The following is a 26,152-nucleotide window of genomic DNA, read 5'->3' as shown; positions in this document are numbered from 1 at the left end:
TTTTTACCTCTTGCATATATATATTATTTTTTTGAACAGGCCATTTAATCTTAGGGCTCCGATGTTTCTTCCAGTGGTAACTATTTACATTACTTTTTAGCTCTCTTTAATGTTTGTCCTTAATTGCATATTTTTTAGCATATTTATGCATTGTATACACCTGTAATGTCCCTTTAACAATGACATACTTCCATTATGTGTATACCTGTAATGTTTCCTTTAAGGTGATGGCTTGTAGAGGTATAGGGTGGAGTCTTTTCCCCTCCCACCTACTTAAAGCCTTTCCCTTGCAGGTTCACTTTTAACTATGACTAAGGGCAGATTGTAAGCCCGACACGCGTCAGTTGAACCTTGTGATTTTATTGCATCTGCCATGTGGAATTCTTGAATAAAGAACACCAGCGTTTTTTCTACCATTGATTGGTTTGCGGATCCTTTTGTACTTACTACTAGATCCTCGCTATAAGCACAAAGCTGCAGAAATGTTACCAACGTACCAGAAGTCAGAAAGGATGCAGCATTTTTAAAACAGCATGCGAACAAAGCTGTACAATGCATATAAGGGTGATGCCACAGCAGGAAGAGAATATAACAGGAAGATGTGTCAGTAATCCTCCTCACATGGCCATGCCGGCAAGGACGGGGCACTTTGCCAATGTGTTGGTAACGTCGGACATGCAGAGTTTTTTAAGTCCAACACATGGCTGGAACACAGTGTCCTTCTCTGCATGCCGCATGACTCCCCACACAGCTGTTCTTCTCCGCCACCACCAATTAGGGTCCAAACCGTAATGTTGTAGAGAAAAATTTTAGTACATGTAAATCCTGATTTTTTTCAGGCCACTACTACAGTGGGTGCAATGAAACCTAATTTTTCAGGCAGACTTGTACATGCCAAATTTTTCTGGCCTCTGGCTGCTACCGTGGCTACAATAAAACCTAATTTTTAGGACATGCACGTGGCTAATTTTCTAGGCCTCTGCAACATGACTGTCTTTACAGGACAGTACTGGATAGAAATTACTGGCAGGGCCTTTTTTTCTTGGATGTTTGTAGCACATTGAATAAACCCAACTGTGACCTGAGATAAGTGTCATTCAGTTCCCTAAACATTTTTTTTTAAATCAATAAGTTTTTGCAAATATATATATATATGTCAAGCGTCTTGATTCATTAAGCTGTGCTGCAGCTTAATGTGACTGAGCGCTTATTAAAAAGAAGGGTCGGCCGCTATGCACACCTTACATAGCTGCGTGCATTGCTATGTAAGGAGCATGCCTTCTTTAGTTACGTGCGCTGCCTACATAGCAAGCAATGCGCTTAACTTTAAATGCGGGTGGTCCTCTGGAATATCGCGAACATTATACTTCACTAGTGGTTGCTATGTTAATTAACAGTTAACATACGCCATGCTTGTGCGCACAATCGTGGGACTGCAGGCAATCTCAGTTTTCCAGCCTCTATGGTCAGGCTGCGGTAGTTCAATGACAGTTAAGTGACCAAAAAAAACACTGATTCTGCATGAGGCCTTATACATGGGGCAGTAGTGGATACTAAATGCCAGTAGTGGTGTAAAAGATTATTGGGTTATGGTCAGTGCACTACCAGGACCAGCAGACCTGTCTCCAACAGCCCCAAGGTCTTATACAGAGGCCAGTAGTGGAGACAAGATGCCAGTAGTGGTGTGAAGGATTATTGGGTTATGGTCAGAGCACTACTAGGACCAGCAGACCTGTCTCCAACTAGGGTGGCCACTTGCAGTACCCCAAAAAGGAGGACATCACACCCTGAAAAGGAGGACATCGTACTGAGCGTGCCAAAAGTGGGCGTGGTCAAGCATAATGTAGGCGTAGTCATGGGTGGGGCCAAATATACATGACCTTAGCAGTGGTGTAAATTGTCTGCCGGGGAAGTTTGAGCTCTGCCGTAGTGTAGCCCCCCAAAATAGATGTAATCTGACAGCATTTCACCAAAAATACGCGTAATCTGGTAGAAGTTCCTGCAAAATACAAATAATATGGCAGTGGTTCCCCCAAAATAGACAATGTGGCAGCAGCAGGTTCCCCAACATACACATAATCTGGAAGCAGTTCCCCAAAATACGCGAAACCTGGCAGCAGATCACCCAAAATACACATAACACCCAAAATACATGTAATCTGGCAGCAGTGGTCCCCCAAACATACACAATCTGGCAGCAGTTCCCCAAAATACGCAAAATCTGGCAGCAGCCGTGCCCCTAACATACATAATATGGCAGCGGTTCGCCATAAATACAGATAATCTGACAGCAGTTACCCCAAAATAGGTACCCCCAGCATAGGTAGCCAGGTCTATAGGTGTCCCCAGTATAAGTAGTCATGAGTATAGTTGTCCCCAGAATAGGTAGTCAGGTGTATAATGTCCCCAGAATAAGTAGCCAGGTCTTTGGGTTTCCCCAGAGTAGTTAGCCAGGTCTATAGATGTCTCCGGTACAGATGGCCAGGTTTTTAGGTTTCCCCAGAATAGTTAGGCAGGTCTATAGGTGTCCCCAGTATATGTAGCCAGGTCTTTAGGTTCCCCCAGAATAGTTAGCCAAGTGTATAGGTGTCTCTAGTACAGATAGCCAGGTGTATAGTGTCCCCAGTATATATAGCCATGTGTATAGGTGTCTCCAGTACAGATAGCCAGGTGTATAGTGTCCCCAGTATATATAGCTAGGTCTATGGGTGTCCCCAGTATATTTAGCCAGGGCTATGGGTATCCCAAGTATATGTAGCCAGGTCTATAGGTGTCCCCAGAATAGTTAGCCAGGTGTCCCCGTGTAACTGTCCTCGGATCCTTGAAAGACTTTAAGAACATACCGCTGGTACAAAAATAACTTTCTTTATTGGTAACATCATCAGGATAGGGAATCAGGAATAAAGATGATCACAGTTTTAGTAATATTGGTGGCTGAACATGGTAGAATGCAATCTTAGCAGTTTCAAGTGGTAGAAAGCGATTTCAAGCGTAAGTGCGTAGAAAGCGGTAGAACTATTTTGGCCTCATAGGATCTTAAGGGCAGTTTCTCTGCTCTGTCTCTCTCATAAGCTCTGAAGATTCTGTCTGTAAGATGGCTGCTGGCATGTCTGGATAGAAGATTCTAGAAGATCTCAGAGTGAGGCTGGGTTCTGATTGGACTAGAGTGTCAGGTGACTGGAGTACTCAGATTAACCCTGTAATGTCCTGTGCTTAGCTAGCTATATTATAGCTGATGCTGCAGACTGTTACTCTACACACAAATAAACTTTAACAGCAGGCTAACCTTTCTGCTTATCATACAACAGACCTATATAGGTATATATGTATTGTTCTGTACAGAAAACTAGCACTAAATTGCTATAAACCTCTCTTATTAGCAGTGACTATGAATTATGCTGTTCAGATGTTTGATTGGCTTGGGCGGGCAGCTACACTCCCACCAAATTACCTCTAATTTATGCTTTAATTGTTGAGTTGGGTTGCATAAATTAAGGGAATTTTACTTCTTCCTTCTTGCTAGGCATTTTGGAATGGCCTTTATTATTCTCGATAAGGACAACCAATTTTTGGATAGGACGTTCTAGTATGAGTGGAGTGGTGAGACGTTCTCCTCTCTTACTTAATTTTGAATCTCCCATCTGTAATTTCACTCTTCTCACCATTCCATCTTTGTCTTTCTGGACTTCAAGAACTTTAGCAATTCTCCATCGATTTCTGGGTATGTCCTCTTCTTTGACCATCACTATGTCGTTTATTTGAACATTTCTCCTAGGAGTATGCCATTGTTGGTCCTTGGCTGTTGTGTTTAAGGCTTGAATGACTTTCACTTCAGGATCACACATTGATAGCTCTAGGAAACCTTTCTTGGGTACTATTTCCCTTTCCCATAGGAACTTTGGGCCTGTGAACCAGTTTGAGTCCTTCATTTCTGAAACTTTAAGACCTCTTGAAGCATGATCAGCTGGGTTCTTTTCTGACTCAATGTAGTACCACTGGTCTGGATTAGTAATTTCTCTAATTCTTTGAACTCTGTTCGCCACAAAGACATGAAATCTTCGAGCTTCATTATTTATGTAGCCTAGAACCACCTGTGAGTCTGTCCAAAAGTACTCTTCATCTATTTTGAACTCTAATTCATCTCTCAGGAACTTGCTCATTGAAGCAGAAACTACAGCAGCTGCTAGTTCCAGTCTTGGTATTGTGAGAACATTGGTAGGTGCAACTCTGGTCTTGGCCATAACAAGGGAGCAATGTACCTTTTCATCTCTTATCACCCTGATGTAGGAACATTGGCCATAACCGTAAGTACTAGCATCTGAGAAGTGATGCAGTTCAATTCTGTCATACTTTCCAAAGTTGTAGGGTGCGAAGCACCTTGGTATTCTGACCTCTTCAAGATCTGGCAAATCCTTAATCCAACTCTCCCACCTTGGCCTCAGTTCTTCTGTTATAGAGTCATCCCAACCTAGCTTCTGCCTGCACAGCTCTTGGAGTATTCCTTTTCCTCTGAGGATCACCGGGGCTAAGAATCCCAATGGATCATACACAGAAGCTACCATGGAGAGAATATTACGTCTTGTTGCTGGTTTCTCTTCAATTGAGACCTTAAAGAAGAACTCATCCTTTTCAACATCCCACCTCAGGCCAAGTGCATTCTGGACTGGAAGATCATCATAGTTGAGGTCTACATTTTCCATTGCTGATGCACGTTCAGATTCGCAAATGGATTCCAACACTTCTCTGTTGTTTGAGATGAATTTGTGAAGGTGCAGATTTCCCTTTGCACACAACTCTTGGGTTTCTTTCACTAATTTGATCGCTGAGTCAGCAGATTCCAGGCTTATAAGTCCATCGTCGACATAAAAGTTTTTCTTAATGAAGTTTGCTGCAGATGGATAACTTCTTTCGTTTTGACTGGCAAGGTGTTTCATACCATAATTGGCACAACCTGGGGATGATGCTGCTCCAAACAGATGAACTTTCATGCAATATTCTACAGGCTCTGTATTAGTATTTCCATTCTCCCACCATAGGAACCTCAGGAAATCTCTATCTTCTTCTTTCACGTGAAACCTATGGAACATCTTTTCAATGTCACACATGACAGCAATAGGGTATTTCCGAAATCTACAGAGAACTCCAGACAGCATATTCGTGAGGTCTGGTCCCGTTAGCAGATAATCGTTCAATGCAACACCATCATACCTTGCTGAGCAGTCAAATACCACTCTGATCTTGTCTGGTTTCTTCGAGTGATAGACACCTTGATGTGGAATGTACCAAACTTTTCCCAGGTCTGGTTGATTGTCAGCTCTTTCTGCATCTCCGTCTTGGATGATGCCTTCCATAAACTTAAAATAGTCACTTTTGAATTTTGGCTCTCTTCCCAGCTTCCTCTCCAAACGTCTTAGTCGTACTAAGGCAAGATTCCTATTGTCTGGAAGGTAAGGGTGTTTTCTGAAAGGTAAGGGCATCTCTAAATGTCCTTGTTGGTTTTGCTCAATGCCTCCTTCCAAGATGTGTAGGAATTTTATATCTTCTTGAGATATGCTCCTTTCTTTTGAACTGGTGTCTGCAAAGTCAGACTCAAGGATCTTGATTACTGTAGCAGGACTTGGAGTTGGTGACATCTTGCCAGATATGCGATGACATAACCCGGTTACTTGTGTTGAGCTTGCAGCCTGTTGTGCCCCTCCAACAATGCTCCATCCTAAATCAGTTTTGATGGCATATGGTTCATCATCCCCTCCTGCAATTATTTGTCGTGGCATCAGTGCTTTAGAACAGTCATAACCTATCAGGAGCCCAACACCATACTCCTTCAGAGGGGGTATTTTATGAGAGATTACTGATAGGTGCTTCCACTTTTTAGCTGTTTCACAGGTAGGTATGTGTTCACGATCAAGGGGTATGAAGTCTCTTGTATAGACCGGAGGTAGATCTATTCTGACATCTGAGCAAAGTCCCTTGACTTTTAGTCCTGTGACTCTTTGACTATTTTCCAATGAGTCTTTTCCCATAATTGTTGAGAGCTTAAGCTTCACTGGCTCCATGGCTACTTGCAATTTCTGACAGACCTCTTGGTCAATAAAAGTGTTACTGCTTTGTGTGTCTAGTAGTGCATAAGCAAGTACCTCCTTACTTCCTGTTCCTGGAGATGAGATACACACTGGGATGATCATTGAAGTATTCTTGCTCTCACTTTCAACCATACAGCAGGATAGTGTGGATACGCTTTCTCCCTCAATGAGAGTACTGGGTGTTGAAGCTTTATCCTTCTTTGGGCGCTCCTCATGTAATGGGGTTGGGTGACGTCCTTTACAAATGCCACAGGTGGCTCTTCTCTTACAGTCCTTAGCACTGTGTCCCTTTCGTAGGCACCCAAAACAGAGCTGGTTATCCAGTATGAATCTTTTCTTCTCCTCTACAGACCTTTCCTTCATTTGTTGACATTTGTAGATGGAGTGGTTCTCTCCACAGAGCATGCATTGAAGAGGTGTGTGAAAATCCGTCTGTACTTTCTCTCTGTTCTTCACATCAGTGACCTTAGGCTTACTCTCCTTGGTATCATTGCCTTTATCCACTGCATTGACTGCAAATGAAGTTGCCTTTGCACGCTTTACCTCTTTTGTTGGCTTTCCTTCCAAAGGTTTCAGAATGTGGAGGGATGACACTGGATTGCATGCTATGCGTGCTTCTGTATTGACAAACGAAGAAAACTCTTCAAAGCTGGGATACTCCTTGCCTTGGTCTAACTGTTTAGTTACATGACGATTCCATCTTGAGGTCACCCAGTCAGGTAGCTTAAGTAACATTTTCTGATTTTCTTCACAGTCATTCAGTACTTGCAAACCCTTTACGTGAGGAATGGCGTTGCTACATGCTTGCAGGAAGTCACCATACTCTCTAAGCCTAACATACTCTTTAGAGCCTATCTTTGGCCAACTGTTAAGTCTTTCTCTGAAGGCTCGCTGTACTACAAAGGGATGACCATACCTTGCATTCAGTTTTTCCCATGCTTGTTTGTAGGCTTCTTCATCTTTCCTGTAGAAGCTACCTTCAAGAGCACTCTTTGCTTCTCCACTAACATACTTCTGTAGGTAGAACAACTTGTCTGCTGAATTGGGGCAGCGACGTGCAATAAGTGCTTCAAAGCTTGTACTCCACTCTATGAACTTCAGTGGGTCTCCTGAGAATACAGTAGGTTCAGGAGTTGGAAGTCTTGTAAGAACCATTGTCTCATGTATAGCTTGGGCAATAGCTGCAACATTTTCTTGGTCACTATGATGACTTGTGGGGATAGAACGACAGGAATCTGTTCTCTCACTGCACACGGATTTAGATTTCTTTCTATTTTCTTCAGTGAGGACAGAAGGACAGGGATCTGTTCTCTCATGTAGTGCTGCTCTGGATCTATCACAATTCTCCTTTATTTCCTCCTCAGCATACACCCTACGTTTAGCTTCCATGACCTCAATGTCTCTTTGGTTTTTCAACCTTTTTAATTGTAGACGTTGTGCATCGATTGCAGCTTCCATCTCAATCACAGCCTTTTTAGCGGCAAGTTGTGCACATGCTTCTACCCTTTTGGCTGAGGTACTTGTGCACTTAGATAAGTGGCTAGAATGCTTGCTGGAAGAGGTTGCTCTTGAAACTGTAGATCCATATACAGACTTGGCATAATCCCTTTTATAAAGCTGTAGTAGCCTTGTCCTCTCTGTCTCTGCATCAAAGTCGGTTTCAATTGATCGTATTCTCATAAGCCCTAATAAATCTGCTGTTATTGCAGTGCAGGTGTCAATCTTCCTCTTAATGTCCTGGGAGGGTGTTGTGTGTGACCTTAGCTCATCATATATTGTCTTCATATCTAACTCATGCTTCTGTACAGCATCCATCATGTTGGATAATTCATCCTCTGCACACTCTTGTTTTAGCTTCATGCGAACCTCATTGGTGTGCGTCTTCCATTTTATGTACATTTGGTTGAATTTCCTTTCTCTTTGTGCAGACTCTTGTTGCATATATTCTAGCATTTTGGGGGTGAGTCTTCTCTCACGAGATGACTGTCTCAACTGGCCTATCTGTTCTGAGACTGCCTGAGACTCCCTAAGCTCAACTTCTAAATTCTCTATCTTAGACAGGTACTCTTTTATGTCACAATTTATCCTTTCTATCTCTTCAGGATCTGTCTCTGCCTCTAAGGTTTCCCTCAACTCTAATACCTTCTGCTGTAAGGAATATCTCTCACTATTTAACTCTTCACCCTCTAACAATGGCATTGAAATACTATAAACAGACATTTTGACCTGAAATAGTTAAATAGCAGTTAAACACAAAGGAATAATAACTTTGTTCAAATACACATAAAGTCTTTATAATGCAAATGTCTCTTGATGTGCCAAATTCAGCACATAATCATCAATAAGGAATAAACAGGAAACTCTGACCTTATTATGAAGAGCAGGATACAGTGACTTGACTGCTGATTTAATATTAGTGTCTCTTTTGAAACAGAAGTTAGGATTCACTAAGGATCAGTCTTTGCAGATGTAGATGCAAGGTGAGGGACTTTGACTTGCTTGTAGTTGCTTACAGGATGCAGACTGTCTGTGTCTTTACTTGCAGAGATGCAGCTGTGAGGATTGTTGCTCTGATTGTGTGCAGTTGCTCTAGGTAAATTGCAGCATGTGGTTGTTTCACTCTGTGCGTTGGCGCGCCTGTCGATATGTGCACTCTCACTGTGGCAATGTTGTGACTCTGAAGGCCGCAGGAAAGGCATACATCTACTTGGGTGCAATACTTGGCTCTATTTCTGCTTCTACTGTGGTGTTTTGTGAACTCTGTGGCCACAGGGAAGGCAGGTTAGCTTTAAAGTGCTTTTTGACCTTTTGTGCGCTGTCACTTTAAGGGCTTTGCAATTACACTCTGAGGCACACTTGGTATGGCTTCTGCTCTAGCTCTGATGAGGTGCGTCTTCTCGCCTCCTCAGAGGGTAATAGTTCTACTGTAACTGTCCTCGGATCCTTGAAAGACTTTAAGAACATACCGCTGGTACAAAAATAACTTTCTTTATTGGTAACATCATCAGGATAGGGAATCAGGAATAAAGATGATCACAGTTTTAGTAATATTGGTGGCTGAACATGGTAGAATGCAATCTTAGCAGTTTCAAGTGGTAGAAAGCGATTTCAAGCGTAAGTGCGTAGAAAGCGGTAGAACTATTTTGGCCTCATAGGATCTTAAGGGCAGTTTCTCTGCTCTGTCTCTCTCATAAGCTCTGAAGATTCTGTCTGTAAGATGGCTGCTGGCATGTCTGGATAGAAGATTCTAGAAGATCTCAGAGTGAGGCTGGGTTCTGATTGGACTAGAGTGTCAGGTGACTGGAGTACTCAGATTAACCCTGTAATGTCCTGTGCTTAGCTAGCTATATTATAGCTGATGCTGCAGACTGTTACTCTACACACAAATAAACTTTAACAGCAGGCTAACCTTTCTGCTTATCATACAACAGACCTATATAGGTATATATGTATTGTTCTGTACAGAAAACTAGCACTAAATTGCTATAAACCTCTCTTATTAGCAGTGACTATGAATTATGCTGTTCAGATGTTTGATTGGCTTGGGCGGGCAGCTACACCCCGGCAGGAGGGGCGAGCTCAGTGAAGGGAGAGCGGTAGGTACAGCAGTGTGAAAGGGGGACATCTTCCCCCCTTTCCTCACCTTTGGGCTCCCCTTTCCTTGCTCTCCCATCTAGAACTAAAGTTTTGGGGTGGCTGGCAGCGGGTGAGACTTACCTGCCTCCTTCCACGGCGAAGCAGTAGTGATGTCCGGCTCATGAGTCATTTAAGCATGTTCTTTCCTGTGACCCACTCATCCACTGAACCGAATCAGTTCAGTGGATGAGACAGGAACTGCAGCTGCACACTGTGTTTAGCTGCAGTTCCTGTCTCATCCACTGAACTGATTCGGCTCAGTGGATGAGTCGGATCATTACACTCACAGGAAAGAACAGGCTCAAATAACTCATGAACCGGACGTCACTACTCAGCGCTTGGAGCGAGGCAGAGGTAAGTCCCGCCCGCTGCCAGCCACCCCAAAACTATAGTTCTAGAGGGGAGAGCGAGGAAGGGGGAGCCCAAAGGTGAGGAGAGGGGGGGGATATGTCCCCCCTTTCCCACTGTGCCCACCGCTCCCTCTTCTCTGCGCTCTCTCCCTCCTCCACACAGCCCAAAAAGGAGGACATCTGGCTGTCCTCCCTTGCCTTGCGCCGGACGGAGGACAAGCAGTCCAAAAACCGGACTGTCCGGCCTAAATCCGGACGGATGGCCACCCTATCTCCAACAGCTAACTTGTGCACTGGCCACAGAAGAGCAATACAATAGGGCTTAGCTGTACAGGACAATGTGGTAGCAGCAAGAATCTGCACTGAGGACACAGAACACAGAACACAGGTCTACCCAATGCTCTTCCTGTCAGCAGCACACTGTCCCTCATCTGCCTCGCACAGAAGCCACACACAGACTACAAAATGGCTGCTGTGCTGGCTTTCTAATAGGTGTGTGGGTGGGGTCCAGGTGTGAGGGATAGCTCATTGGCTGTCATGTGCCTGCTGACTGTAAGGTAAGTTTAGCTCAATGATGATGTACAGGGGGTGGGTCGAACACGCTATGTATTTGCCTGAGGGGGCGAACGCGAACACCCCTTGTTTGCCACGACAAATTTGCCAGGCAAATAGTTTGGCCCATATCTAGTGAGGAAGGGGATGAGTAATGTGAAGAATGCTCTACATGTCCATATGTAAATGCCACTGATGTGTTCCTGGACTCTGGCAATCAAAAGAGAAGATTGCTAGGCCTATTATTTGTAATACCAGGCACACCGTTTATCAACTAACTTGTCCTTGTGGGAAATAATATATCCGTGAATTTGATAACTCGAGTCCAGGAACAGCTCAGGGACATCAAGGAAACCCAATTTCATCCCATTTTGACCAACATCATACTTCAAGTCCAGAGGGTTAAGGATAAAAGGTATTTACCTGTTAAATGCAAGCATTAGGTTGGCAAATTCTGATTCTCAGCTATATAAATACACCCTCAATACCCTGCTTCCAGCTGGCCTGAATACTGATTTGAACTTAAAAGTGTTTCTGAAATAATATTGGTGCTGTTGGATGCAGGTGGTGAGCTTGTAATATGACCCATGGAGACAGATTTAATAAATGGGGGAGGGAGGGGGGGGGGAGAAGCTGTGTGATGGTTAAAGTCATGCGTTTATGTTGAATAGGTAATGCTCTGCTAAGAAGCCCTTTAAAGTGACTCTGTAACAAAAATTACAACGTTTTTTCTACCATCCTACAAGTTCCTAAACCTATTCTAATCTGTTCTGGCTCACTGCAGCACTTTGTACTATCACTGTCTCTGTAATAAATCAATGTATCTTTCCCTTGTCAGACTTGTCGGCCAGTGTCTGGAAGGCTGCCAACTCTTCCGTGCTGGTCTGTTCCTCTATGCACACTCCAGTGTGTGTTTTATTTACATAAGCCAGCAGCTTCTCTGCTATCTTATCAGTGATAGAAGAGAGCTGGATAAAAATCCTCCTCTGTAGGCTGTGAAAGTAGCTGGTCTGGCACATACTGAGGAATTACAAACACAGGCACATGCAGAGCTGTCTGCAGGAAGCCTGTAATGTTCAGTGCATGAGAGAAGAAGGGGACAGAAGGTAAACACACAAATGATCTTTTGAGATTCAAAAGGAAAGCTGTATACAGCCTGCTTGTGTATGGATGTATTTTCTATGTGTGGACATATTGTACATCAACCTACTTCCTGTTTTGGTGGCCATTTTGTTTGTTTATAAACAAACTTTTTAAAACTGTTTTTGACTACTTTAAATGCGGCGGGGAGCGGCGAAATTGTGACAGAGGGTAATAGGAGATGTCCCCTAACACACTGGTATGTTTACTTTTGTGCGATTTTAACAATACAGATTCTCTTTAAGTATTAGGTGGGGCTCGGTTATAAAACCTGTAAATAGATGTGTTCACTGGTGGTAAAACCCTTCCAAATACCAGATATAAGCTTGTGTGACTTACCTGGTCCCGGCACGGCTGGTGGACCACGGCCGGCTGCTGTGCTGCTGCTGCCTTCAGTGAAGTTTTCAAACTCATCTGAGAAAGCCTGAAAATCAATATATAGAAAAGAATATTCAACAGGCAGCAAGGAAGAGACTTGTGTGAGGAAAAGTCCTCCAACGTATTACAATTTCTCCTCATAAGGATCATCTGTCCCTTCGGGATACTTTTTAACCACTTAGGGTGATAGTTGTTAGTAACAGGCATGAATCCATTGCGACCAGTCTCCTTGAAGAATGTCATAGTGAGTAAATTCCCTTGGTCCTTAAAAAGCGTAACATCCAAAAAGTGTATTTTTTTTGTGTATCGTGCTCCATACTAAGTTTGATGTGCCATGAATTTTGATTTAGTGTTAAAAAAGTTTTCTATTGAGCAGGAGTCCCCCTCCCATAGGAGGAACAGGTCATCAATATAATGCCCCCAAAATTGATTGGCTCATCCTCTCGCTGTGGTATGACCTGTTCCTTCCACCTGGACATAAACAAATTTGCTAGGGCTGGTGCAAACCCTACCCCCATTGCACAGCCTTTATGCTGTATAAAGAATTCCCCCTGTGCCAAAAGTAATTTTAACAGCCAAGCCTGTTACAGTCCTCTTATGACTGAGGCCCAAATCAAGAAAGCCAACATCATCCCCAGGACTGAACTCCTGAAATATAAGCAAACCCAGAAAGAGGAACGTGTCCCTTTGGTTGTCACCTACAACCCACACCTGGAAATCTTAAGGAGGATTGCTAAGGAACTTCATCCCATTTTACACAACGTCATCCCATTTTACACAAGGTTCACAGACTGAGAACGATATTCCCTAAATGTCCCCTCTTGTCATATCGGCAACCACACAATCTAAAATAGATGATTGTCAGCAGTTCTTTGAGTAGGCCACAACAAAACGGAACATCACCCTGTCGACAAAAAAGGTGTGGGACCTGCAGACACATTTACTCCACTGACAGGGTAACGATACTAGGTTCACAACAGGAGTACAGAGTACAAGGTAAATTTTCCTGTGGGTCCACTAATCTGGTATATCTGATCATGTGTGCTAAATGCCCCAATGTTATGTACGTGGGAGAAACTGGACAAACACTGCGCAAACGTATGAATGGACACAGGCACACTATTAATGATACCAAATCTGGACTCCCAGTTGCTACACACTTTTGTTCCAACGGACACAGCATGGATGATCTTCGTGTCACTGCCCTGAAGGGTGGCTTCAAAATGTCAAATGGTCGCTTAATAGCAGAACCAAAATTTATAAATTGGTTCAAAGCAGTGGACAAGTGCTTGAATAAGGACAAAAACATCTTATACTGGTGTGAGGCTGATGCTATTTAATGCCAAAACTCTTTATCAGCCTATTGTAACAACCTGTTAATCGGCGGCTGCTGACACGCAGGGGGTGTCTGCATCCACCTCCCTCCCTGCCTCTCAAGTGTTCTCCGCTCCGTCGGCGTCTAGTACGCCGGGAACGGTTTTGTCTGCGGCTCACAAGGGGTCTGTCTCACACGGGCGCACGCGGAGACAGGACCTTTATGCTAACAGAAGGCGCATCAGCTGACCTGCCGGTCGACTGACGTCAGGGATGACTCTCGCCGCTCGGATTGGAGGAAATCCGAGGTGGGAGTGGCTGAGAGTCTCCCACTTCCTCATAAGCATTCGGTTGCCATTCAGTCTCTGTCTGCTGTCGTGAATACTTACAGTGGGTTGCAAAAGTATTCAGCCCCCTTGAAGTTTTCCACATTTTGTCACATTACTGCCACAAACATGCATCAATTTTATTGGAATTCCACATGAAAGACAAACAAGACAAACAAAACAAACAAGACAAATAACATTTATATCACACTTTTCTCCTGGCGGACTCAAAGCACCAGAGCTGCAGCCACTAGGACGTGCTCTATAGGCAGTAGCAGGAAGACTTGCCTAAGGTCTCCTACTGAATAGGTGCTGGCTTACTGAACAGGCAGAGCTGAGATTCGAACCCTGGTCTCCTGTGTCAGAGGCAGAGCCCTTAACCATTACACATTCCAGCCACACAAAGTGGTGTACACATGAGAAGTGGAATGAAAATCATACATGATTCCAAACATTTTTTACAAATAAATAACTGCAAAGTGGTGTGTGCATAATTGTTCGGCCCCCTTTGATCTGAGTGCAGTCAGTTGCCTATAGACATTGCCTAATGAGTGCTAATGACTAAATAGTGTGCACCTGTATGTAATCTAATGTCAGTACAAATACAGCTGCTCTGTGAGGGCCTCAGAGGTTGTCTAAGAGAATATTGGGACCAACAACATTGTGAAGTCCAAAGAACACACAAGACAGGTCAGGGATCAAGTTATTGAGAAATTTAAAGCTGGCTTAGGCTACAAAAAGATTTCCAAAGCCTTGAACATCCCACAGAGCACTGTTCAAGCGATCATTCAGAAATGGAAGGAGTATGTTACAGCTGTAAACCTACCAAGACAAGGCCATCCACCTAAACTCACAGGCCGAACAAGGAGAGCGCTGATCAGAAATGCAGTCAAGAGGCCCATGGTGACTCTGGACGAGCTGCAGAGATCTACAGCTCAGGTGGGAGACTCTGTCTATAGGACAACTATTAGTCATGCACTGTACAAGGGTGGCCTTTATGGAAGAGTGGCAAGCAGAAAGGCATTGTTAACAGAAAGCATAAGAAGTCCTGTTTGCAGTTTGCCACAAGCCATGTGGGGGGCACAGCAACCATGTGGAAGAAGGTGCTCTGGTCAGATTAGACCAAAATGGAACTTTTTGGCCAAAATGCAAAACGCTATGTATGGCGGAAAGCTAACACTGCGCATCACTCTGAACACACCATCCCCACTGTCAAATATGGTGGTGGCAGCATCATGCTCGGGGGGTGCATCTCTTTAGCAGGGACAGGGAAGCTGGTCAGTATTAGAGTTGGGCCGAACGGTTCGCCTGCGAACGGTTCCATGCGAACATACGTGGTTCGCGTTCGCGTCCCGCAGGCGAACCTTTGCGGAAGTTCGGTTCGCCCCATAATGCACCATGGAGGGTCAACTTTGACCCTCTACATCACAGTCAGCAGGCCCAGTGTAGCCAATTAGGCTACACTAGCCCCTGGAGCCACTCCCCCCCTACTAAAAGGCAGGCAGCGGTGACCATTACGGTCACTCGTGTGCCTGCATTAGTTAGAGTAGGTCGAGCTGCTGCACACTCTCTCATAGGGAAAGATTAGTTAGGCTTAGCTTGTCCCTGGCTGCATACCTGTTCTGTGAACCCACCACTGCATACCTGTACTGTGAACCCACCACTGCATACCTGTTCTGTGAACCCACCACTGCATACCTGTTCTGTGAACCCACCACTGCATACCTGTACTGTGAGCCCACCACTGCATACCTGTTCTGTGAACCCACCACTGCATACCTGTTCTGTGAACCCACCACTGCATACCTGTTCAGTGAACCCACCACTGCATACCTGTACTGTTCAGTGAACCCACCACTGCATACCTGTACTGTTCAGTGAACCCGCCACTGCATACCTGTTCTGTTCAGTGAACCCGCCACTGTATACCTGTTCTGTTCAGTGAACCCGCCACTGTATACCTGTTCTGTTCAGTGAACCCGCCACTGCATACCTGTTCTGTTCAGTGAACCCGCCACTGCATACCTGTTCTGTTCAGTGAACCCGCCACTGCATACCTGTTCTGTTCAGTGAACCCGCCACTGTATACCTGTTCTGTTCAGTGAACCTGCCACTGTATACCTGTTCTGTTCAGTGAACCCGCCACTGCATACCTGTTCTGTTCAGTGAACCCGCCACTGCATACCTGTTCTGTTCAGTGAACCCCCCACTGTATACCTGTTCTGTTCAGTGAACCCGCCACTGCATACCTGTTCTGTTCAGTGAACCCGCCACTGCATACCTGTTCTGTTCAGTGAACCCGCCACTGCATACCTGTTCTGTTCAGTGAACCCGCCACTGCATACCTGTTCTGTTCAGTGAACCCGCCACTGTATACCTGTTCTGTTCAGTGAACCCGCCACTGCATACCTGTTCTGTTCAGTGAACCCGCCACTGCATACCTGTTCTGTTCAGTGAACAGTTTGGTGTGTCAGTGTGAAGCAGTACCTTAATTACACTACCTGATTGATGTATACACCTGCAAGATGTTTTAACCCTCCTGGCGGTATAAAAAAATACGCCAGGAGGCAGCGCGGCAGTTTTTTTAAAAAAAATTTTTCTATATCATGTAGCGAGCCCAGGGCTCGCTACATGATAGCCGCTGCTCAGCGGCATCCCCCCGCCCTCTTCGATCGCCTTCGGCGATCTCCGATCAGGAAATCCCGTTCAAAGAACGGGATTTCCTGGAGGGCTTCCCCCGTCGCCATGGCGACGGGGCGGAATGACGTCACCGACGTCACTGACGTCGGGTCGTCATTGGGAGTCCCGGGCCACCCCTCGGCGCTGCCTGGCACTGATTGGCCAGGCAGCGCACGGGGTCGGGGGGGGGGGGGGGGCGCGCCGCACCGTATAGCGGCGGCGGCGATCAGGGTGCTGGCGCAGCTAGCAAAGTGCTAGCTGCGTCCAGCAAAAAAAAAATTAAACAAATCGGCCCAGCAGGGCCTGAGCGGCACCCTCCGGCGGCTTACCCCGAACGTAAGGTTAAAGCACTTTAGGCCTGTCATTTAGCATTCAATATGATTTCTGCCCTTAAAACGCTGCTTTGCGTCAAATCCAGATTTTTCCCGGGGACTTTTGGCATGTATCCCACTCCGCCATGCACCCCTCCAGGTGTTAGACCCCTTGAAACATCTTTTCCATCACTTTTGTGGCCAGCATAATTTTTTTTTTCAAAGTTCGCATCCCCATTGAAGTCTATTGCGGTTCGCGAACTTTAACGCGAACCGAACCTTCCGCGAAAGTTTGCGAACCTAAAATCGGAGGTTCGGCCCAACTCTAGTCAGTATTGATGGTAAGATGGATGGAGCCAAATACGGGGCAAACTTGGAAGAAAACCTCTTGGAGACTGCAAAAGACTTGAGACTGGGGCGGAGGTTCACCTTCCAGCAGGACAATGACCCTAAACATAAAGCCAGGGCAACAATGGAATGGTTTAAAACAAAACATATCTATGTGTTAGAATGGCCCAGTCAAAGTCCAGATTTAAATACAATCGAGAATCTGTGGCAAGATCTGAAAACTGCTATTCACAAACGCTGTCCATCTAATCTGACTGAGCTTGAGCTGTTTTGCAAAGAAGAATGGGCAAGGATTTCAGTCTCTAGATGTGCAAAGCTGGTAGAGACATACCCTAAAAGACTGGCAGCTGTAATTGCAGCAAAAGGTGGTTCTACAAAGTATTGACTCAGGGGGCCGAATAATTACGCACACCCCACTTTGCAGTTATTTATTTGTAAAAAATGTTTGGAATCATGTATGATTTGCGTTCCACTTCTCACGTGTACACCACTTTGTATTGGTCTTTCATGTGGAATTCCAATAAAATTGATGCATGTTTGTTGCAGTAATGTGACAAAATGTGGAAAACTTCAAGGGGGCCGAATGCTTTTGCAACCCACTGTACGTGTTAGCGCTCAGACCTAGTTAGGTTCCTGCTGGGATAGATGTATATGCAGTGTTTGCGATATACATCTATCTACTGTATAGTTAGCTCATTGATTGTATTATTACTGATAACCTGTGTTTGACTCTGGCTATACTCTGACTTCGCTCTAGCTTACTGTTTCTGTTCTTTTGCCTATCTGCCTAAAGTTGCTGAACCCCTTGCCTGATTACCGATTACTCTTCTGCCTTCCGATTTCTGTACTGATACTGCCTCTCTGTTGCCGAACCTAGCCTGTCTGACCATCCTACTCACCAGTGGGCCCTTGCCACTGGTGAGGTGTGCTATTTACCCACCAGCCCTCTGGTGTGGTATCATTACTCTTCTTTTAGTGACTGACAGTGCCTTGCAAGCTCCTCTGGTAAGGTTTAGTGAAACTATACAGTCACGACCCCTGCTAACACCTTTCCAGCTCCTCTGGAAAGGTCTGCTCACATCAGATTGTCATTTAAACTGATTGTGCCTTACCAGCTCTTCTGGTAAGGCTTGGCGGAACTATCCAGTTATCATTTCTGCTAAGTGCCCTCCAGCTCCTCTGGAGAGGTTTTCTCCTTTATTCCTTGTTGTTGTACAGGTAGTTTTCGCCAGCCCTCTGACGAGATCTACCTTTATTGTTACCGTACTGTTTCTGTTGGTGCCTTCCCAGCCCCTCTGGAAAGGCCTATCCAAACTACACAGTCTCCAGTACTGATAGTACCTTACCAGCTCCTCTGGTAAGGTCCAGCTAAACTATTGAGTTATGGTTGCACCAAGCACTACACACTTAGCATCCTTGTAGCTATACCAGTATTATTGGTGATTCTGCAGATCACCACATAATCAGGTATAGCGTCTGCATTATTGGTGATTCTGCAGATCACCATATAATCAGACACCTGAGTTGCTACACCCAACCGTTACAGAACAGCAGACCAGAAAAAATATGGGGACACTCTGCAACCGGGTCGATGTGCTAGCCACTACCCTTAATGAGCTCATCAAAACGGTTAACGCACAGCAGACTCAGATTGATCAGCTAGCTGAGTCAGTTATTCGCTTATTAGACCCTAATGCACAAGTGTCACCCCCTTCTGTGATTGAACCTAGGGTGCCTCCACCTGAGAAATTTTTGGGGCATCGTTCTGATTTCCATAATTTTAAGCACAGATGTTTATCATATTTTGAGTTACGGCCAGTTTCTTTGGGTACAGAAGGTCAGAAGGTCACGCTTATTAAGACATTGTTGTCTGGAGATTCGCAGTCCTGGGCCTACAGTCTCCCTACGGGCACGGGGCCTTAACCTCAGTGGCAGAATTCTTTAAAGCTATGGCTGTGATTTATGATGATCCTGATTTAGTGGTAACCTCAGAAAGGGAGTTGAAGACCCTCAGGAAGGGACACAATCCAGTTGAGACTTATGCAGCTGAGTTCAGGAGATGGGCAGTGTCAGCCAGGTGGGGGCAGTACGCACTCTTGGACTGCTTTTTATCGGGATTATCTGATGCCGTAGCTGATCTCATGTTGGGTCATCCAGAACCCAAATCCTTGGATGAGGCCATATCTTTGGCCTTAAAAATTGATAGGCGAGTTCGCTGCCAATAGCAAACCCGGGCTAAGGCCCCAGGGAGATTCTCTTCCTGTATGTTCTTAGCTCCTACGCCTTCCTCTCCACCCGCTGACGAGCCAATGCAGATTGGGCACACCAAGCTTTCAGAGATCGAGAGAATTAGAAGGCGTTTTGAAAAGTTATGTCTATACTGTGCTGACAAAGGGCATATGGTTTCTGCTTGTCCCAAGAAGGCGGAAAACTCTATCGCCTAGGAGTAGCTGGAGGTACTACCCTAGGTGATCCAGTCTTACCTCTAAATAACAAACGTTTATTGCTCCCGTGCTCTATCACCTGGGAGGGACAGGTTCACTCTACCCAGGCTTTTATAGATTCGGGTTCCGCCGTTTATGTTATGTCTCAAAAATTTGCTAACCAGTTTGGGTTTCCTTTGACTTCTGTGGGACAGCAGATTAAGATTATGGCTGTGGACAACTCTCCACTACCGCTCACCATCACTCAGACTCCTGTATTGTTATGTCAGATTGGTGTCTTGCATAAAGAACAAATACAGTTTTTGGTACTTGAGATGTCCATCTCCACTGTCATTTTGGGTATGCCATGGTTAAAAAAGCATTCCCCTGACATTGATTGGAGTACCAGACAATTGTTAAGCTGGTCTCCATACAGCCATGTTCATTGTCTGGAACGGGTTGCCCTTGCGGCTACCGAATTACAAGTGGAGGAAACTGTTGAGCAGGATTCAGAACCCTCTGGAGAGGACGCCTGGGTGGATTGGGCATCTATGTTAACCCCCATTCCAACAGGAGATTCCAGATGGGAAACCAGAGGGGGTTCTTTTTGTACCTATCCAGTTTAGGTTGAAAATACTCCAGGCTTTTCATGCTCACAAGAGTGCTGGTCATCCTGGGATTGCTCGCACACAGGAGTTATTACACCGTTGTGTATGGTGGCCCTCAATCATCCCTGACTGTAAAGAGTTTGTGGGGAGCTGCTCTGTTTGTGCCAGGAGCAAGACATCTAGGCGGGCTCCTGCAGGTACCTTACAGGCACTCCCGGTGCCCGAGCAGCCTTGGACCCATGTGTCCATGGATTTCGTGGGCGAACTGCCTGCTTCTGAGGGTAAAACGGTCATATGGGTGGTAGTCGACAGGTTTAGTAAAATGGCCCACTTTATCCCCTTCGAACGGACTCCCCTCGGCACAAGAACTGGCAGAACTTTTCATACTCCACATCTTCAGACTGCATGGAATTCCCAAAGATGTGGTGTCAGATAGGGGAGTCCAGTTCATTTCCCGGTTCTGGAAGGCCTTCTGCCATCAATTGGGGATGAAGTTATCATTTTCCTCCGGCTACCACCCACAGACTAACGGCCAGACTGAAAGGGTAAATCAGTCTCTTGAGCAATTCCTCAGATGTTATGTGGCTGATGCCTAGACCGATTGGGCTAAATTTTTACCCTACGCCGAGTTTGCCCATAATAATTTGAGGTGTGCCTCTTCGGGGTTCTCCCCTTTCCAGATGGTTACAATGAGATCACCCAAATTTTCACCACTGCCGGTGGTAGCATCACCGTTTCTAGTTCTGGAACAGTGGCAAGGGACCAAGAGGGAAATCTGAAAAAGGGTGAAAGAAAATTTAAAAAGGGCTTTTTCCATTCATAAAAAACAAGCAGACAAGAGACGTTCAGTGGAGTGGGAATTCGCACCAGAAGATATGGTGTGGGTTTCCACTCGACATCTGTTGTTAAGGCAACCTTCCGTTAAATTGGGCCCCAAATTTATAGGGCCATGTCCTGTTTCCAGGAAAGTTAATAATGTTACCTATGTGGTGTCACTCCCACCCAGTTTCAGGGGTGGTAGGACGTTTCACATATCACTTTTGAAGCCTGCCGCGTATGTGGATTCCACTCCCCCCCCCCTGTAGTTGTGAATGGGGAGCCCGAGTACGAGATAGAACAGATTTTGGATTCTCAGCTGGTGCGCAACTCTGTCCAGTATGTAGTTCATTGGCGGGGGTATGGTGCCGAAGAGAGATCATGGGTGCCAGCTTCTCGCATGCATGCCGAGAAACTCAGGAAGGAATTTCATAAGTCTCATCCAGATAGGCTGGGTGGTTCGTGTCTGGAGTCCACAACTAGAGGGGGGTACTGTAACAACCTGTTAATCGGCAGCTGCTGACACGCAGGGGGTGTCTGCAGCCGCCTCCCTCCCTGGCTCTCAAGTGTACTCCGTTTCGTCGGCGTCTAGTACGCCAGGAACAGTTTTGTCTGCGGCTCACAAGGGGTCTGTCTCGCACGGGCGCGTGCGGAGACAGGACCTTTATGCTAACAGAAGGCGCATCAGCTGACCTGCCGGTCGGCTGACATCAGGGTTGACTCTCACCGCTCGGATTGTAGGAAATCCGAGGTGGGAGTGGCTGAGAGTCTCCCTCTTCCTCATAAGCCTTCGGTTGCCATTCAGTGTCTGTCTGCTGTCGTGAATACTTACGTGTTAGCGCTCAGACCTAGATAGGTTCCTGCTGGGATAGATGTATATGCAGTGTTTGCGATATACATCTATCTATAGTTAGCTAACTGATTGTATTATTACTGATAACCTGTGTTTGACTCTGGCTATACTCTGACTTCGTTCTAGCTTACTGTTTCTGTACTTTTGCCTATCTGCCTAAAGTTGCTGAACCCCTTGCCTGATTACCGATTACTCTTCTGCCTTCCGATTTCTGTACTGATACTGCCTCTCTGTTGCTGAACCTAGCCTGTCTGACCATTCTACTCACCAGTGGGCCCTCACCACTGGTGAGGTGTGCTATTTACCCACCAGCCCTCTGGTGTGGTATCGTTACTGTTCCTTTAGTGACTGACAGTGCCTTGCCAGCTCCTCTGGTAAGGTTTAGTGAAACTATACAGTCACGACCCCTGCTAACACCTTTCCAGCTCCTCTGGAAAGGTCTGCTCACATCAGATTGTCATTTAAACTGATTGAGCCTTACCAGCTCCTCTGGTAAGGCTTGGCAGAACTATCCAGTTATAATTTCTGCTAAGTGCCCTCCAGCTCCTCTGGAGAGGTTTTCTCCTTTATTCCTTGTTGTTGTACAGGTAGTTTTCGCCAGCCCTCTGACGAGATCTACCTTTATTGTTACCGTACTGTTTCTGTTGGTGCCTTCCCAGCCCCTCGGGAAAGGCCTATCCAAACTAAACAGTACTGATAGCAGTGTTGCTCAGATACCTCATTATCCTATTCGAGTTTGGTCGAATTCGGATAGTAAACTATCCGAATTCACTCGAAGTTTGATATTCGAGTTAATCGAATATCCGATTCGACCTCGGATATCCGACGTCACTATCCGAGTCTGTATTTGAGTAAAATATTCGAGCTGGCCTTAAATAGCTTGTAAAACTTGTATTGGAGGTCAATGATGCATGAAACCACCTTTTTTATGAAGAAAAACATCAAGTGATTATGTGGTGATGTAGTAGTTATAAAAAAGGTATCAAAAATAGTAAATTAACTTCATGAAAAGTGTTTGCATGAGAAGGTGTGTCCAAAATGGTTGTTGGAAGTCTTCATTTACGTCTTCTTCATGTTCTTCTTCTATATCTTCTTCTTCTTATTCTTCTTCTTCTTCACCTTCTTCTTCTTCACCTTCTTCTTCTATATCATCTTCTTCTCTATCATTATATTATGAGTCGTGGACACCTCTAAATTAAGTACAATTTTTTTTTTCAAATTGATGCAGGCAGGAGGCAGCTATTTTTGAGCATAATAGCTGGTAGCGCATTGGCAGCAGCACCTTGTAATGTGTTCCCTGGCAGTGGAGAGGAGACACACAGACAGCAGGAGGAAATATAACAGCAGGCAGCGTGAGGAGGATAAGTGTGTGGCAGACTGGCATTTGGCAGCAGGCAGGAGGGCAGGCAGCGAGACATAGTAGGCCCTGGGTCCTAGCGGTGGTTCCAGGGCCGTAAATGAACAGCATGAGGTTCCAGACAGCGGTCGTGAAGCCCACATTGTGTCCAATACACAATTGGGACAGCACAGTTTTCAACCCGGACACCTCTAAAATAATTACATTTTTTTTTCAAAATAATGCAGCTATTGTTGAGCGTAATAGCTGGTGGCGCATGGGCAGCAGCCCCTTGTAATGTGTTCCCTGGCAGTGGAGAGGAGACACACAGACAGCAGGAGGAAATATAACAGCAGGCAGCGTGAGGAGCATAAGTGTGTGGCAGACTGGCATTTGGCAGCAGGCAGGAGGGCAGGCAGCGAGACATAGTAGGCCCTGGGTCCTAGCGGTGGTTCCAGGGCTGTAAATGAACAGCATGAGGTTCCAGACAGCGGTCGTGAAGCCCACATTGTGTCCAATACACAATTGGGACAGCACAGTTTTCAACCCGGACACCTCTAAATTAATTACAATTTTTTTTTTCAAATTAATGCAGCTATTGTCAAGCGTAATAGCTGGTGGCGCATGGGCAGCAGCACCTTGTAATGTGTTCCCTGGCAGTGGAGACACACAGACAGCAGGAAGAAATACAGCAGCAGCAGCAGCAGGTGTAATGTGTGTGTGCGCCACTTCATGTCCCCCTCTCGCCGACAACAGGGGCCAGGAATTCGCCTTCCACCCAAGCCTGGTTCATTTTGAGAAACGTCAGTCTGTCCACAGACTTGTGAGACAGACGAGATCGCTTCTCATTGACGACTCCACCGGCTGCACTGAAGCAACGCTCTGACAGTACGCTGGAAGGGGGGCAGGAGAGCACTTCCAGGGCGTACTGCGCAAGCTCGCTCCAGATCGGCAGGTGCTTGACCCATTACTCCATGGGATCAACAGGGTGTCAAGCCCGCTGAAGGACCCCATGTAGTCAGCCACCATGCGGGTCAAGCGCTGTCTGTGACTGGAGAAGGATGCTGCTGCAGGCACCTGCTCTCTAGTCCCTGGTAGCTCTACACTCATGTAGAGCTCGTTGGTCAGAGACAGCAGGTCTGTGGTGCGTGTGCCCTTGCTGCTGGTGGATGCAGGCACCTGCTGCTGCCTCTGTGCTGGCTGGACAGTGGGGGTGGATGGCTCAGGGAAGGCTTCCTGCAAGCGCTCAACAAGGGACAGCTGCAAATCCCTCATTTGTTGCGCACGGTCTCCTCCTGCAGGCAGGAACTGGCTGAGCTTTCCCTTCAGACGTGGGTCCAGCATCATGCAGATCCAGATGTCCCCCCTCTTCGTCATCTGGATGACCCTTGGGTCCTTGCACAGGCACCTCAGCATGTGCGCTGCCATTGGGAAGAGTCTGGCCACGTCTGCTGGCACATCATCGGCCGCCCCAGAGCCAACAGTGCTGTCCTCCTCTTCCTCTGCCCCCTCCACCTCATCCTCTCTCCACCCCCGCACCAGACCAGCTGTGCTCTGCTGCTCCCCCTCATCAACAGCAAGGTCAGGGACCTCCACCAACTCCAAGCCCTCCTCCTCAGAGGTGGCCTGTGAAGCTGCCTGCAGCTCCTGCTGGTCTGCCGCTCCCTCTTCCACCAGTGCATACAGGGCCCTGTCCAGCACACACACCAAGGGGACCCACTCGCACACCATTGCATGGTCCCTGCTCACCATGTTGGTGACCTGCAGGAAGGGTGCTAGGACTGAGCACACCTGCTGCATGTGCCCCCAGTCCTCTGTGGAGATGATGGACGGGAGGTTGGTGGCAGCACGCCCAGTTGCAGTGAGGGAGGCAACTGTTGCTCGTGCAACGTACTGGCTGACAGCCTGCCTCTGTTCAACCAGACGCTCCAACATCACCAGGGTGGAGTTCCAGCGAGTTGGAACATCGATCATGAGCCGGTGCTGTGGCAGGTGCAGCTCTTTCTGCACTAGAGGTGGGCCGAACGGTTCGCCGGTGAACGGTTCCTGGCGAACTTCGGGTGGTTCGCCTTCACAGGCGAAGGCGAACTTTCCCGGAAGTTCGATTCGCCCCATAATGCTCTATGAGGGTCAACTTTGACCCTCTGCATCACAGTCAGCAGGCGCATTGTAGCCAATCAGGCTACGCTAAGCCCTGGAGCCCCACCCCCCTTATATAAGGCAGGCTCCGGCGGCCATTAGCCTCACTCGTGTGCCTGCTAGAGACAGAATAGGGACAGCCGCTGCAGACTTGTTATCCTAGGGACAGATTAGTCAGGCTCTTGCCTTCTTAGCTTGCTTAGCTGAATCTTATTGCTATAATAGCGCCCCAGAAAAGCTCTTTTCAGAGCTCATCCTGCTGTGATCAATTTTTTTTTTCTGTGTTTGAAACTGACACTTGTGTTGTTTAGACAGCATTGCTAATTCATACTGTGTGTCTGTCATACTCACCGGCCTGGCTCCCTCCAGCGTCTTCGCGGGCGCGTCCTTACACGCGCGCGCGCGGGCACGCTGGGATTTGTAGTCCCTGTAAACTGTCATGGCGCACGCGGCGCGGTGCGCTTGCGCAGTGCGCGCATTGGGTTGCGCGCATGCGCACGTAGGGCCGCGCGCACGCGCGCTTCTCGCTGCGCGCTGTGCGCACGCGCGGGCGCTCATCTTGGCGCCCATTTGCTCTATTTAAACAGGCCTGCCCTTTAATTCAGTGCTGTTTGTTCATACAGCGTGTGCCCAGTGAACCTGTTATTATACTGATTGTTTTCCTGGTATTGACCCTTGGCTTGTGACCTCGACTACTCCTGTCTGCTGCCTGTCTCGATCCCTGGCTTGTCTCTCCGCTTCTGACCGTCTGCTGCCTGCCTCGACCTCCGGCCTGTCCCTGACCATTCTGATCTCCGCCTGCCCTGACCTTGGCTAGTCTTGACCCTGAGTACGCCTGTACCTCTCTCTCCACACTGAGA

General features: G+C 46.6%; 1 protein-coding gene across 1 annotated transcript in view; it reads right to left on the bottom strand.

Moving 5' to 3' along the window:
* Positions 1–26,152, bottom strand: part of LOC137526222 (protein mono-ADP-ribosyltransferase PARP14-like) — a 494,364-nt gene that overhangs the window by 50,459 nt on the left and 417,753 nt on the right. Inside the window, exon 9 of the mRNA XM_068247439.1 lies at positions 12,101–12,185. Within this exon, the coding sequence (XP_068103540.1) occupies positions 12,101–12,185 (85 nt within the window). The remainder of the gene's footprint in view (positions 1–12,100; positions 12,186–26,152) is intronic.

This window comes from Hyperolius riggenbachi, chromosome 7 (genome assembly GCF_040937935.1).
Source record: "Hyperolius riggenbachi isolate aHypRig1 chromosome 7, aHypRig1.pri, whole genome shotgun sequence".
In the NCBI taxonomy this organism is placed as follows: domain Eukaryota; kingdom Metazoa; phylum Chordata; class Amphibia; order Anura; family Hyperoliidae; genus Hyperolius; species Hyperolius riggenbachi.
This window is presented reverse-complemented; position numbering and strand designations above follow the sequence as displayed.